A 16,403-nucleotide genomic window follows, 5' to 3' on the forward strand; every position below is an offset into this window, starting at 1 on the left:
CATTCACTAAATTAAGTCTATTCAGAAATATAAATAAACATAATAAATTTAGAGCCAACCTGGAAAAGGAGGGGAAAACTATCCATCCATGCCTCCACTCCTCTTTCTCATCTATCTATCTGCCGAGCTCACTAAACCCGGGTGTGCAGTGGCCGCTAACAGAGAGGGAGAGGGACGGAGGGAGGGGTGAGAGGGAGGGAGAGAGAGATCAAGTAGGTGTGGCCAAGAGAGAGAGAGAGAGAGAGAGCGCCTGAGAGATGACTAAAATAACTTTGTGTACTTTCTTGACAAGTTGAGTGCAATACTGTCTGATAAATGTTCACACACACATAGGAAACAATAAAGGCCTTAGACAGAGTGACTGTGAGGTTACACAGTGAGTTGAGTTACATCCTGTCTCTATTCCAAACTGTTTATAAGTTACTCATGAGTGAATGACATCAACTACAGGTGCAAATATATAATAGATTCCTCGGATTTTAACAAATCATTCACATTTTCTTATCCGGCAACCATAAAGCACAAACATACGGCCACAGAGAAGTTGAATTAATTTACTACTTACTAACTATACTCTGTGATTAAAAAACTACGACAACAAGCACTTTAGTTTTTATTATCATGAACAATGAACCAATAGTAATGTTCAAGTTTTCTTTTATCACTTGTTTCTGAGTTGACACTGGGGGTTTAGTAACATGATTATTTCGGTGGCTGGTTGGTTAGGCTGATACATTTATTGTTGTTAAATTTAAATTGTGTATTAATCTCTCAAAATATTCACAAATACTCATTCATGTTTTTGTTGCCTCCTATCTTATTGTAACTCACTGTTCACCACTAGCTTATCTGTGTCTCAGCTCCAAACACAGGCTTTTGATTTGAGTATTTATTTTGAATATTCATACACAACATTCACAGGTGCTGATCCCAGACATGGCAACACAATTCATAGAATCCCTTTGCAATGCTTTATATCGAGATGATTTAACAGGGCTTTTATTTGTATCCAGTCTCTGTGTAAACTGTGTCATATGGCCCAGCAAGGAGGCTCTAACCAAAGGGTGTGAACATCTTTGGCACATCTCTTCAGATTTTGTGGAGTTACTCACCGCACAGCAATACCAGCTTGTTACTGTTACATCTGCATCTCCCACACATGTGAGTAAAGAGCCAGATTATGTGTTATGAGTATTGTAGGTCTTTTCAAAGCCACCACACATCTGTGGCTCTTTTTGTTTGTGACAACATAAAACATTATGATAAAAGTAAGTTTGTTAATTAATAATTCTACTTTAATCATAACCACAATATTGTTCAGAAAAGTTACACTTAAAATGGGATCCAAACATATATTATCCTCCACATGATAAATCGTTTCAGAGTCGAATGTTCCCAGCTTTCCACCCTTCAACACTGACAATGGTTTTTTTTTGTGTCTAGTCAAGCAGGAGGCAACACTGTCATCGTTGCTTCTGTTGGCATGACAACCGTGGCCCCGGTTGCTCCCCCGTTCACATGATGACCAGTGACCCGCTGGCAAGGTTATACACACAGACATACACACACAAATATAATCCGTATCCTGCACCGGTACAGCAGGAAATAGCACTGCGGGGAAACCCCAGATAATTTCCCAAATACGTGAATGAAATGTTTGATGGGACAGGCTCCTTATCTGTAGTGGTTGAGGGTGGTGGCTGCAGCTTATGTGATTAAATGTAATATATGTGCAAGTGTGTTACAACAGTTTTCTATTCACACACACATTCATACAGTGCATCTATTTGCAGTTTGGGGTTCAGCATCTTGCCCAAGGACACTTTGGCATGCAGATGGGGAAGACTGGGGATTGAACTGCCAACCTTCTGGCTGGAGGACGACCACTCTACCCCTGAGCCACAGCCGATGTTAGTGCGACTTGCAGCTAGGCAACTGTTCACATCCTGCTAAGTTTTCAGCCAATGGCTCCACCCATTGGTCAATGTGAGGTACTTCAACCCATTCAATACTTGACTTACGTTCTCTCTGTCTTCTCTCACTCATGCCATCTTACCTCCGGGTGAAGATCTTGAGTCCGGTGAAAGACTTGGAGCAGCCGCTCATCATCTCCTTATCCTCCTCAACGCAGAGTGGTGGCGGCGAATGGGACGACGGAGGGAGGGTGGATGAGGAGCGCAGGGAGGTGTTTGAGGAGGAGGACTCCGAGCTGAACTCTCCATCGACTCCTTTCATATTTACAAACCCTTCTCCTCCGTCTCTTTCCGTCTCCAACTCTTTTTGTTCAGTTGTGTCCGCACAGGTCAGCGGTGCGGCCCCTTGTCCCAGATCGGCGTGTGCTCCAGGCTCCAGATCCATGACAGACAATAAGCTACTGTGATCTCATGGCCGGTCACATTTTGCCAGGATAAACCACAACTCCTGAAATTTAGGCAGTCCGTGTAAAGCTTCGCTTAGACAGAAGAGTCTTTATGCGACTAAAGTTCTGAAAATCATGTGCAGGCAGTCCAAGAAGAGGCCTCCCAACATCACTTTAACTATTCAAAATATTCCCTAAGGAATTCTGTGTGTTTAAAGGAATCCTATGTGGAGTAGTCACACTCCTCCTGACTCAAGGTTCTGAAGCCCTCTATAAAAACCAACTGTCTGACCCCGGCTGCTTCACGGCGGTCAGGTCATATGGTTTTCATGGAGGGAAATGTGACCTGTGACAATGAGGTCAGAGTGTGTGCTGAAAGAACTGCAAACAAAGGAGCAGACTTTACACAAACCACTGTTTGTTTAAACTTCAAGTATAATAAGGCCGGGATAATAAATACAGGAAATGACAGCGGTGCTAACTTCAGTCAAAGCAAGTAATCTATTAAAGTTGATCAATTATGAGAGTTATACAGAGACTTATAATAGAGATCTGAAAAGTTTGACACAGTAAAGTAACGACAGTGGATTCTTAATACACATTAACTGCTCTAGGACTTCAAACATGGCTACCCTAATCCAAAGGTCTTTTTACAAGACACACAAGGTGTGTGTGTGTGTGCCTGTGTGTGTTGGTGTGTTTGTCTGTGTGTGTGTGTGTGTGGTGAGGGATTAGTGTTGAGTCCTGAGTGAGAGATTATCCCTCCCAGCATTCCTCTCAACGTCTCCGCTCGGCGTTGGCGCTGTCACCAGCCGTAGTATCAGTTAGAGCGCAGCAGGCAACCAATCTTCCTGTGGCTGTCACTCACTCTTCTTCTCTCTTCTTTGTTTGTTCTCCGGCTCTTCACTTCCCCTTCCTCGCTTCTTCCTCTTCTCCTCCTCGTCCCCTGTGCTCTGCGATTAGCCTGTTGGCCTCCTCCTCCTTCCTCTCTTCTTCTTCAGTTTCTCGCCAAGTTTAATTACACTCCACTCCACGTGAGGCGGGGACAGACACACACACACACTCTGATCTTTTCCTGCTCTGCTCGCCCGGCTACAATCAGGAAGTGGATAATGACAACACAGAGGGCCTCATACATAGCTGCTCAGTCACATGCCTGACTGAAAATGTTTCACAGAATAACTGCTGCTCACACACTTCTGTTTCTCCAACACAAAACATGTTTAAAAAAGTATATGACTGTGCTTAAGCGTTTTGTCAATGCAGTGAGATGACATAAGATCATCTGCTTGTTCTGCAAAGTTCTTTCAAAGCACTTTTTTCGTGACTTGATAGTTGAACTGACAAAACAAAGCAAACTGCTGTGCACAAACCCTAAGGACCGCCTCACACTTGAGCATAATCGGGCCGATTTTAGACCCAATTCACCCGTTCATTCTCTAAAGGTAAACTTGAAACCACATGTTCAAAAAGCCTAAAATGTCTTTAGTGAGGCTGTCATGATTTTAACCTTTGACCACTGAATATAATAAATTCATCCGCAACTCGATGAGGACTCTTATTTCAGCCGACGGGACTCTCTCTCTCTCTCTCTCTCTCTCTCTCTGTGTTTTACTCCCCTCCTCACCTGCATTGATTGTAAGTGAACCAGGAGGTGCACATTCATTCCTGATACATTAAAAAGAAAAGCAAAAATAGAGGGAGGAAACCACATGGTGTTTTTTTCTTATTATAATCTCATGATGGTGACTTTCAAACTTGTTGCCTTACAGAACAACAAAGCTTCACACTTGACTGTCCTCATCTGACCTCGGCAGGTACCACAGCGTCATGGAGCGCCCACCCACTCATTACACAGAGTCTGGGGTACTCACACAACAGAGCTCTGTGCTCAGGCGAGAGCATCGAGACATCAAGGACATGATTGTGTTGTTCCGTGTCAACAAGTGCAACTGTGACTCACTGAGGTGTTTTTTTAATAGTTCCTGGACAACAATGAACTTCTGTGACAGAGAGGAATATGATACGTCAAAAAAAAAAAAAAAAAAGGTAAATCATCAGTCAAGCCTTTTTTAAAATAAAAAATAAATAAAGTGTTAACCCTTACCCTAAGGAACGGTGGGGGGTTGCATGTAGGGCATTTCAGCACCACAGTTACTACTTGTCCAACCCTAATCCTTAACTTAACCTACCCTAAAAACATGTAATAATTAACATTTTGGGGACTTGCTTGTCCCCACATTATAAGAAATACTGCACACACACATGCACGCACACACACACACACACAAACAATTTAAATAGTTAAATACAGGCCCCTTCTTTATTTGTAATACTGTAAATGATCACATGAGGGTGCTGGTTGATAAACAGACAGGCAGGAGCAGCTCTATAGTTTCCAATATGATTCAATATGAAAGAAACTTTACAAGAGTTGACAACTCCACAACATCCACAAGGATCTCACATATGTGCTACACACCAAAGAGAATAACTATCAAATGTTATCTTGCAAACTATAAAAGGCAGACAGTGGAAATATTGTCTTTTTCACAGCCAAATTCTGTTTTTAGATCATTGTAGTATTATTGCAGCATGTTTATATCTGCATCATGAAATAGAACTAAAATAAAAAACTCAATTTAAAGTGTGAGGGAACCAACGCTGAATAAATGTAATTGAGACATATCGAAAAACTAGTATCAGCAGAAACCATGTACTGTATATTCATCCTATTATTATTGTCTTTTATTACTTACTTTATTTTTGCCATAGCAGAGCTTAGTTTAAAATCAATTTGATGAATTTGATTATTTCTCTGGCAGGATCACAGAATCCAGCAGGAACTACTAAAAATAGACATCTCTATCGGAATTATGATGTAAGCATTACTTAACTGTACCCTGTCCTATTCTGGCCTGACCGTAACATAAATATATTTCTTTTTATATAGCATTCACACAGCTTTATACTATGTGTGGGAGCAGGAAGAAAAGCAGAGCGGAATTAAAAGATTGCTTGTTGCTGTTATGGTGCAATGTGATCGTCGCTCCCATCCTCTCCACAGAAAGAACACATCAATACTTTTATTTCACACACACACACACACACACACACACACACACACACACACACACACACACACACACACACACACACACACACACACACCTGCTCCTTCTTTCTGTTACCACTGCTCCCTCACATCCGCCGCCCACTCCATATTTCCATGACAAATAAAATGCCACTCGACAGCACAACGCACAATTCAGAGAGATCCTTTTAATTTACCAACACCCACAGCTGACCTACTTTTTCCCCCGTTTCTCTGTGAGTGAAGAGCTGATTATAAATTAGAACATTAATCCTAAACCTGACCCCAAAGCAAACAATGTTCCTAATGAGGTGCAGGAAGCGGCACGGCACAGCACTAAGCCCTTTGCTCTCTATTGTAGTCCTGCAGGGACATTTACATCTGATGACACACGACAAGAAAAGGCTGATGCCGTGCTTATCAAGAGTAGAAGTAATACTGCAGTAATAGTTGTAGGCAGCAGTCGTTCCGGGAGTTTCCAATGTGACACTGCCTCTAAATGTATTTCAAGAATTTGGAATTCTCTCTGTGATTGGTTGTCACACACCTTTCAGGAGACAAGAGTGGATGACACACATTGCACTCAGTCCAATAATATGCTCTTTACAAATAGCATAGTATGCGTCATTATGAAAATATTCAGCTGTAGGCTACATAAAACTAAAAGAATGACACTTCAACTTAACCTACTGTGATCAACAATGTGGCAATGCCATGTCAAGTTCATTTATATGACAAGCATGTACTCATTGTGCTTATACTGTATATTGTAACCCTGTAACTATATAACAGTGTAGTGTGGTTGCCAGTTTGATCCCCACAATCCTTGAGCAAGACAATTAACCCCAAGTTGCTCCTGTGTGTGTGTGCGTGCGTGTGTGTGATGTAAATTGCATTGTGCTACATAAATGCTGCCACTTGTGAATACCTGACTGTACTCGGGTGGCAGTGTTTGCTTACAGTTGCATGTTGATGAAACAGTACTTCACCTGGAGCTCCAGGGAACCAGGGCTCAGTTTTGTAGGTATAACAATTCTTCAGTTATCAGCTATTAGGAATGAATATAATACTATCAACGATAACTTAAACCAATATCATATTAATAATTGAAATAAATTCAGGTCACAACCCTTCAAAGGAAGGTAAAAGATTAACAATTAATCAATTCATAATTACATTATCAATTTGGAAGTCTTAATAATCATCATAATAATAACTATAACCAAAATCACCACATAAGTAACTAGCAAAGGTGGGAGGCTTTGGAGTTCTCCTCAACATTAATATTAATGCTGCCCTTTAGTCAAATGCTAATTAGATACTATGAATTAATAATTAATCATTATTTCTGATAGTTATCAGTTATTTTACATCTACATTTAATGTGAATGTATGGATGACCCCACACAATCATAGAGAATCAATCAGTCATCTAGATTTGTTTGTTGAGATTCAGGAATTATTTGCTGGAAAACGTCCGAAAATGGGAAAAAGTGAAAAAATCCCTGGATCCACACCAAATTTTAAATTCAGGTTTTGTGGTAACCCATCCAGTGTTTGTGTAACGCTGCTAAATAACAGACAAACAGAGAAATGCAGATGAAACAAACACTCCTTAGTGGAGGGGACAACGCTGCAGAGGTCAGTCCTGTAAATCTAATATCATCAAGCTGACGTTGGCCTGTGAGGCATGATGTCATGACAACATTAACTCTGTCATCAGTGATGAATTTATTTTCTGTGAAAACGCCACAAAGTAAAGAAAGAGGTGTGAAACGGCCATGCTTTATGAGTGACTCCCTCTGCTCTTCATCGTGGAGGGTCGGCAGTGATCAGTGACAGTGATTAACCTACTTACTACTCTGACCCTGTAAACTGACGGCCAATGATAAGTGGGAGTTTTCTGTCAGTTGACTGCTGAGTGTAGCAGAGCAGCGTGTCAGCTGTTTGAGATAATGTGCTTTAATCTAAGAATCATATGTAACATCACTGATAATCATTTCCAAAAGCATATCACATAATCTCAGTGCTCTAGGTCATCACAGTTTGACAATGCAGAACAGGTTCTTTATTCATTTTGCCCTTTATTCAGTCTCAACCCTGAGACAATGGAAGGGAAACAGAAAGAGCAAAGTTACAGTAAAATAGATTTTAATGTCACTGAAAACTTTGAATTCTAATGAGAACTAATGTGAACATTGTGAAAGTATACAAACTGACCATGAGTCACGTTTGACCAGATCGTACAATGACACAACAGACGATTCCCACTGCTAAACTGTAGTTCACTCCTTATTAAAATCACTGAGGACACACTTCAATGATGAGAACTGTGAAAGCTGTGAATGCAGCCCGGCCTGAGTATCCAGAGATAATGAGATTACTTTCTGTGTTCAGCTATTTACAAAAACAGCAAAAAGAAGGAACCAGAGGAAATTCTTTTTTTATACTCAGCATATCAAATTTTCAAACAACAACCAAAAAATCCTGAGAAGCACATTAGTGCGCATGACGTGTGTACTGCAGCTGTGGTGTCAATGTTTACTAGGTTTTCCACTGTCTACTGTCACTCGCTAAAATCAGGTCATTAGTGCAGTGTGTACAGATCCACAAACACGGGGGGGGGGGGGGGGGGTTTGAAGACACTATTGGGTGCTTTGACAGAACAAAAGACGTCTTCACGATTCAAAAAGCAAGACAAATCCAGATTTTCCCAGATCTCCATTTCCACAAATCTCTTTAAGCTTTTGCCAATGATTATTTGAATTAACCGGTTAACCCAAATATAACAATTAGTTAAATATATAAATATTTATATACCTGTGTCTTTAGTAACTGAGAGTGATGAGATGAAACATTTGCTGTCAGGAGGATTTCATACTCCAGCGGACAGAAGACAACAATGGAACCGTGTGTGTGAGTTACGTGAGTCTTACACCCCCGCACACAGTCACAGCATGTTGGGCACAAATCTGAACATCACCAATGTGCAAAGTGCAAATGAGATTTCGGTGTTATGAATTCTCAAATAGCTCAGTGGCAGAGAGCTCTTGACTCAAAACAAGCTCATTCCCTGGTGATGTGCAGTGTCCTCCATGTTTCTCCTGTTTCTACTGTTTCATTAAGGTTGCTAAACATCAACTGAGAAAAAACACAGTGTATATACTAAAATTAATTAAACTGGTATTTGTGTTCTTGTTACTTCATCCACGACCTCATCTTCAAAAGCTCTCAAAAGCTGTGATCTTTGTCGGCGTCTTCTATGTGTGTTTGTCATCTCTTTGTTTTTATCCAGTATCACGTCTGTCGTTGGAAACATCATCAATGTTCCCACTCACTCACGGTGACAATAACCCTTTATGATATTCTCCACATGCTGTGGTCATGTCCTTCATCAAGGTGCAACATCAGCCTTCACAGTGAGAACTACTGTCTATGGACAAAAGGAGATTGGGCAGTTTTGGATTGATTGGCCAAAGCTCCTCTCTGTTCTTTTGGCTGTTTGTCTTCGCCATCTGTGGTGGCTCCACCATCTGGTGTGCTAACGTGCTATATTATGCAACTTTTTGGCTTTAGGCAAGAAGTGCATTGTTGTTCCCCTCCCACTCCCTCAGTCGGTCAAGTCAATGCATTAATACGTGTCAATAACGATCATCAGTGGGAGCATCAGTGTGTCGCCTGAGGCTGAGGTAAAACCGCCACAGACAACAAAGCATTACATTTCATAGAGGGTTCAAAGATTTGTGGCTCGTAAACTGCTGCTTGAGGCTAAAAATGATTTATTTTCCCGTAGGGTGTTGCTAGAGTTTAAATTATGAAAGACAATGAGCTCATTTGAGTAAAAGGGTTCATTTTCAGGAATGTTACCAGGTTGTTGTTGTGTTGTTGGGGGCGTGTGTCATGATTCCTCCACATGCCCACCAGATAGCCACCTTCAACCAGCTCTGCAGTTGTCAACCTCTGCCAGCCTCAAATCAGTTACCAGGAAGCACTTAACAACTCTGTGTTATCAAGTTATCATGTCACAAGTGACTGAAAGATAAATTGTGGTATGTATCGGACCAGAATTGGCTCCAAACTATACATTGATGTCATAAATGCTGCTGGTAGCTGTCTGAACCATGAAGTGGGATTTTCTGCCAGAGTTAAGAGTTAATCTGTCGAGATCACAAAAGTCCTGATTCTGACTTGTGCGGTGGAACATTTTTGTCCTGAATGTTTACGACACAAGTCAGTAAGACGGAAACCAACAATCTGAGAGTGTGGCTTCAAGGCCGACTGCACATCCACTGTCCACCGCTGCCTGCCTGCTCCTCCACAGCGTTCAAGGACATGGCACGTCTTTGTTCTGGGCTATTTTCAAACCTGTAATCAGTTGACTGCAAACGTGACACAAACCCTTTTTAGTCATGTTCGCAATTGTCTGTTTTATTTCCCAGTACACATCCTGCAGACAGTAGATATATCTAATTATCCAGAATAAACACAATTTTATTCCAATTAGCCAAATAACTGCCAGGAAGACAGACATGATTCTTATTAGCATCTGTCATCTGTAAGTCTTTGTAAATTCAGTTAATTACATTTCTTTCCAGCCATCTGGAGGCAGCAGGTCTGTGTTCCATCTGCAGATCTCTCTTGTCCATGACAACCAACATGTCACTACAAAAACCTGATACAGTGGAAACTGATTATTTTGTTCAAACTGCCAGATGAGTCATATTTAGGTATACTTTGGCCTTTCGTTTTTTCATGCGATCAAGCCTAGTTATTCCTAGTTTTACAACCTGACCAATCTGACCAATGAGAATGTGTGTTGTTGATGTTGTCACATTCAAAACATCGGATAAGGTGGATTGCTTGAGTAGCTCCGCCGCCCCCTTTTAACGTTGAATGTGCATTAAAAAGCAAATGATTCCAGCTGTAATACGAGGTGTCTCCTATTAGGTTTGAATTCTCCCCAGCAGCTTATAACTGTTACACAGCAGAGCTCAAATGTGGAAGTAGTCCGACACTGAGGTGCGAAGACAAAATTTTTACTGTAGCCAATGATTTCAACCATCAATAACGAAGCAGCGTGAACAAAATCCCACTAACACACACAGTCGATGAATCATAGGTGACTTTTCACCAGTTATCAAATAACTCATACAACTAAACTAACCAGAGAAAATAGCAGTTGAACATCCTTATGTGTGGTTTAAACTAACTAAAATGACAGAAACCATCTTTGAGAAAAATCTGGTGTGCACTTTCACTTTTGGACAGTTGTCATCTCTTCCACATTTAAATACAGTCCATGATGTTAACATGTGCTTTTTAGGGAAATTCCTGACATTAAATCTTGGATTAAATCTCAGGTTAAGGGAATACTAATTGCTGAAAGTAAATAATAGTGTGTCACTGAGACCCTGAATGTGAAAATACATTAGCTTTAACTGCTTGTTTAAATGATTAATACCCTTAATAGACACACAGGACACATGATTCACTCAGCACAAAATGAAAAGATAATTACAACTTGCCTCCCTGCTTCTCTGATTTCCCCTGCTTCACATGGGAAAAAGAGCATATTAGAAATGTCGCAATGTTCCCCTCAAAAGCTAAAGGTGGGTCCAGTTTCCCTGTAGTAACGCGTGAAACAGATTTATGGTCGTAAAGATCCCTGCTGATTTTTCTTTGAGAGCTTTGCAACTTAGAGATGGAGATGGAGATGGAGAGGTCCCCTTGTGTGAGAGAAAGCAGCACACACAGACACAGAGTGGATACATGTGATCCTTATGCAAAGGAGAATTGACAGCTGTGACATCTGGCCCCACCCCCACCACCCACAATCCTATCTGGATTACTGATTATACTAAATTATATTGAGATTATGTCTCTTGCTGGCAGTGACATAAGAAGCCGGCTGATGAACTGTGTCACTGTCGCTGCACTGTCTGACCTCGGCGCAGTGATGGAAAACTCCTGAAATCAGACACCGGCTGTGGAACGACTGAACCTGCTCGGCACGTATTTATTCATCACGATTCAGTTCAATATCAGACAGGATATCGTCTGCCTGTCGATTGATACGCCTCTTTCTAAATCATGCGAACACAAACCTCATCCTGCCAAGATGAGTGACAGGAAGAGAAGGATAAGAGAAAGAGAAGGAAAGAGAAGGGTATTAACATTTTCCTTTAAGACATTAAACTGCTGCACTGCACACACCGGTGCACTGAGTCTGTGCACCATATTGGACCATGTATTCAATCCAAAAGCAACATCTAGGTGCTTTTATTGCAATGTAGGATAAGTGGGATATCTTTGGCTCACTTTTAACCAGGGTAGATCCCCACAGTAAAGCTGTGCACACACTGTGGGACTTCAGAAATCGTTGTTGTTGTATTAGTAAATCTTCTGAGAAGTGAAGCCAGCTCCTGACTGGTATTTTTGGCAAAGAAAAGACCAAGATGGTTGCCGATCATTTGAGTCATCCAAAAAAGAGACACTCGGGTGGCTTGGAAGAACCAGCTTCTGTGCCTGCTGCCTGTTTCTCGGCTGGTAAGCCTGTTGCTGGCTTCCTTTCTGCTCCTACACCTCAGACGACAAGCCTCCTATCTGATCCTGCCTCCAAAGAACTCCAGCTGTCACCTCATGGGGACTCGCCTCAACATTTTCATAGGGTCTAAAGATGTTGGAAGCTCCTAGAGGAAAGAGTTGCCCCCAAAGGTGGTGTTCATCTCTTATGCTCGGAGAACCAGGGCCCCACTAGAGCCTCCTCAGCTGACACTACAGCCAAGCAGAGTGATGCAGAGGTGTACTCGGACGTGGTCAGAGGGGCAGGATTCAAACAGTTCAATGAAACAATGGCGTCTGGCCTGGTGTTGAGTTACTCCCTCAATAATTCAGTCTGTGTATTCACCCTCATTTGTGTCTATTTGTCTATGTAGGTGTGTTTGTCCATTAAATGAAACAGTCAGCTAGAGAGGGTCAAAGTGCGAGGGCAGCTGCTCAAGCTGTCTGTTTATGAGGAGGAACAGCAATTAGATTTGAGATTCACACACGCCAACCGTCTCCAAGGCAATGGACAGTACAATATTTAATTCATAGAGAAAGCAACAGCAGAGAATCTTCAACCTGACTTCATATCACAAAAGACTTGAAAATATTTGCCTGGCATTCACTATTCACCATGAGGTCATTCCACTTGGGTTTCTCACTCAGTTTGGAAATGTGTGTGACATTAAGATGAAAAACAACACAACAAAACTTAAATCCTGTCAAAGGGCTCCATGTGGAAGATGACACGTCACACATGTCAGCGACCTTGTAACAGTTCACACTGAGGTTAAACATGGCGACGGAGCTAATTAGTGATATGACTGCTGCATGTTTGAGTACAATAAAAACCTGAAGTCTTGAGCGTAATTAAACAGCATCTTGACTATTTGTGCATAATCAGATCTCCAGTGGAGCCTCGTCTGGGTTGCTGGGGGATTTGAAGCACCACTGCAAGTAAACACTGTTTTGGCTCCTCCATGAGTGAACAATGCAAGGTCTGAATAATGAGGATGTTCTGTCATGGAGACACAGAATAGATGAAGAATATGTTTCCAAACAGCCTTAAATTAAATCAGGTTTCTGCAAATGCAGGTCCTGTCAGAGATCAAACATCAACATGAGCCTTGAAAGAGGAGCCAGAGGCAGCTGGTGAACCTGGTCTGTGCTAGTACATGAAAGGGGGACACTGTGATCGGTCATTGTCATTATGATGATCACACCAGCACCAGGCATGTCTACTGTCAAGTATTCAAGCAATGCATACGTGTGAGTTCTCAGTTAGGATGTTAAAATAAAGATAAAGTTAGGATGCAAGATTTGCAATTGATGTGAAACTGATATTAGTATTTTCATGCTGAATGAGAGGATTATTATGTACCGCCAACTTATCTGATCTGATCTTGCAGATACACCCACATGGAATGAGATGTGCTCTTTAAATAAAGATTTGCTTACACATGCACGCACAGACACAAACACACAGCTTCATACAGCCATGTTACTCATAGTAGCAGTACAGAAGAGTGTATCGTTCTGGTATAACAGGTTAGCAGGAAGTGGGACGCATTCCACGTTGTTCTGTTTACAGTTTTTTTCTTGAGTGTTTCCTACCTGTAGGACACCTGCTTCCTGAGGTTCAGCTGGACAAACTCTGCCTCCATCTGGGACACTGACATATGGACCTCATCTTTCCTCGAACCCCTCACCTCTGTCTCTCTTGGTAGCTAAAAAATACATACTTTGATTAATTACTTGTAAATTAGGAGCCATAAAGAGGCCATCATTTACTAAGATGGGCCAAATATTGTTTTTTTAAGGCCCACATTTAAGTCATTCCTTGTTTACTGTTTGCTCTATAAGCAACAAAGCTACACATCATTGAATATATTTGTGTGTATTGTCAGTATTGTTCATCAAGACACTTTTAGATATGACCTGCAGGTAAAGTCCAGAGAATTGGGGCCGGACTTTAGCCGCAGTTTGGTTTTCAAACATACACAACACAGGAGGAAGTTCTCTCGTTCACAACAGCAACAAATCCTTCTCGTTATTGAGGTGAGAGGTGGAGCTGCCGGTTGCAGCAGACAGAGGAAGCAAGTGACCTATTAACTCAGATGCAGAAATCACGTGACCGGCCACAAACTCTGCAGATAATTTGGTCAGTTGCATCTGCATGTATGGTTCTTCTTTTTCACCAGAAGAACTGTGTTTGTTTAATTTCTGCATCTGTCCGAGGTGTCAGCTTAGCTTTCCAACGACCCTGTGTTCACAGCAGTAGTATCTTAATATCACTGACTCATTTAATTGAATCAGGAGACAAACTACTTCAAACTAGCACAGACGGGCTGAATATTCTGAATTTGAATGGGTCCTTAGGTGTCGAACATGATCTTTCCCCCCCATTGACTGTTTGAATTAAAAGAAAAGGTGACAGCACCAATGATAGGACAGGGGCCAATCAGGGCTAGTGCCCCCTTGACCACGCTCCTAGACTCGCCCCTGAGGGAAGACACAACTCTGGAGATGATGACAACACAGTGCAGACATTCCTCTCAGGTAAACACACAGTGAAAAATAAAACACTACCGGATAGCTGTTCGGCTCCCGCGGGCTCCTGAGGCTCCCGTCCGCCGCGAACACGTCCTCCTCCTCGGTCACGTCCTCCAGCCCGGGCCGCTGCATCAGCGGAGCCTCGGCGTCTCTCATCATCCCTGCGGTTCTCCCCGTCCACCTTCCCCAGTCCCCCGTGTCTTCTCACAACAGATAGATGTCACAATGTCCCCTCACCCGTCACCAGCCGCTTCCTGTTGCGTCCCTGTATGTCTTTTAACAAGTAACTGGAGACCGAGCGATGCACCGACCCAGCCCGGACACCGGAGGAGTGGACGCGGGGTGTTGGAGCAGAATGAAATACGGAAGAAGATTCACATGAAAAGTTACTGAGACAGGTGACAGGAAACCAGCTGTGATCGCTCCCTCGCTCCCTCTCTGCACTTGTCATAATACGACTGATGACGAATGAGAGGACAAGATCCTGCACGTTTGTCTTATCTTTACTGTGATTGGACTGCAGACACTGTGACCCCGCCCACGTCATCATTTGATTGATAAACAGGTTTTATGTTGCCAGGTTGTGTGTGTGTGTGTGTGTGTGTGTGTGTTGATGCTTCTTATCCATCATGTGCAAACATCTGCAGAACATCAGGCTATCGACGATCCAGTTTTATTTGTGTAACCCACATTCACAAATCACAGTTTGTCTCATAGAGCTTAAAGGGGTAGTTCAGCCAGAAATGAAAAAATTCCCTCATTATTTACTCACCACTGAGCCGATGGAGGGGTGGGTGAAGTGTTTGAGTCAAAACACTTCTGGAGTTCCAGGGGTAAACAGCGTTGCAGTCAAATCCAATACAACTGAAATAAATGGTGACTACCTTTGCAATGATTATATAGCTCATAGGAAACTTATACAAGAAACATCAGCGCTAACATTTTCTATTTTAAATCGGAGCTGTGCACCCACACACACTTCCGTATGGATCCATCCACCCACAGCCCTCCTCCGAGCGGCATGGGCCTGTAAAGGAAACTCTAAAAATAACACAGAATATTGCAAGTACACCTGGTTTCATAATGTATGTGAGAGGATGGTGCTGGGGTGGCTGTGGCTCAGGAGACGTTCAAAGGAGATGGAAAAAGTTCCACGAAGCCTAGAAAAACACTATTTAAGTAAATAAAGAGCATTTAAAAACTATATATCAATAAATGTAGACATGGTTATCAGTGCCTACAGAATACAGAGGATGATATTGCCTAATCAATGTATGTCCCTAACCTTAGCAATGACCAATTTATGTCTATCTCTAACCTAACCAGTTCAAATCTTACTCCAGACATTAACTAGGACCTCCAAAATAAAGTTTGGGAAGATGTTGTCATAGATAAGTGTTGGTGAGATGGTAAATTGTGGTTGGGTTAAGATAACTTGATCTAAGCCCCCAAAGATGACCTGTGACCTATGGACACAGCTTTTGTCCCCTTTTACTGTTTTTAAGTCTGCAATTCGTCTCTAAAGAGACACAAATATGAAATCAAACCAAAATAAAACTGCACAAAGTCTATTTGTGGCAGTAAAACCATGAAAGTGAATCATCTCTACAACAGACTTCCTTTACATAAGCACGTGTGTCCTGGAGGCGTTCGGCTCTGACACACCGCCAGCAGCAAGGTCTATTTTTACTAATGAGGCATGGTTGTCCACGGTGAACAGCTTCGTAAGAAATAGCATGGCTGGATGATTTTATTCACAGCCGTAATATAAAACTCAGAGAATCTGGGTGTTCCGTTCACTTCCACATAAACTCAGCTGGCTTTAGGTTCCGTACCTGGGTCAGGCAGGGTCTC

The 16,403-nt window shown here is 42.1% G+C and overlaps 1 protein-coding gene across 26 annotated transcripts in view; it reads right to left on the bottom strand.

The window, feature by feature from the left end:
- The window catches only part of LOC109639029 (diacylglycerol kinase zeta), an 80,963-nt gene extending 65,790 nt beyond the window's left edge, over window positions 1-15,173 (bottom strand). For 14 of the 26 annotated variants that reach the window (XM_069520477.1, XM_069520475.1, XM_020102271.2 and 11 more), the window contains exon 1: window positions 60-189. Coding sequence is in view for 10 of the 26 variants with exons in the window: in XM_069520480.1 (XP_069376581.1) it covers window positions 2,057-2,358 (302 nt within the window). In the remaining 16 variants the exon portion in view is untranslated. Of the gene's footprint in view, window positions 1-59; window positions 3,471-13,610; window positions 13,724-14,585 lie in introns of those variants that run through there. The other 12 variants (XM_069520482.1, XM_069520488.1, XM_069520481.1 and 9 more) reach the window with 8 other exon arrangements.
- Window positions 15,174-16,403: the final 1,230 nt, after the last annotated feature.

Source organism: Paralichthys olivaceus, chromosome 24 (assembly GCF_024713975.1).
Source record: "Paralichthys olivaceus isolate ysfri-2021 chromosome 24, ASM2471397v2, whole genome shotgun sequence".
Classification (NCBI taxonomy): domain Eukaryota; kingdom Metazoa; phylum Chordata; class Actinopteri; order Pleuronectiformes; family Paralichthyidae; genus Paralichthys; species Paralichthys olivaceus.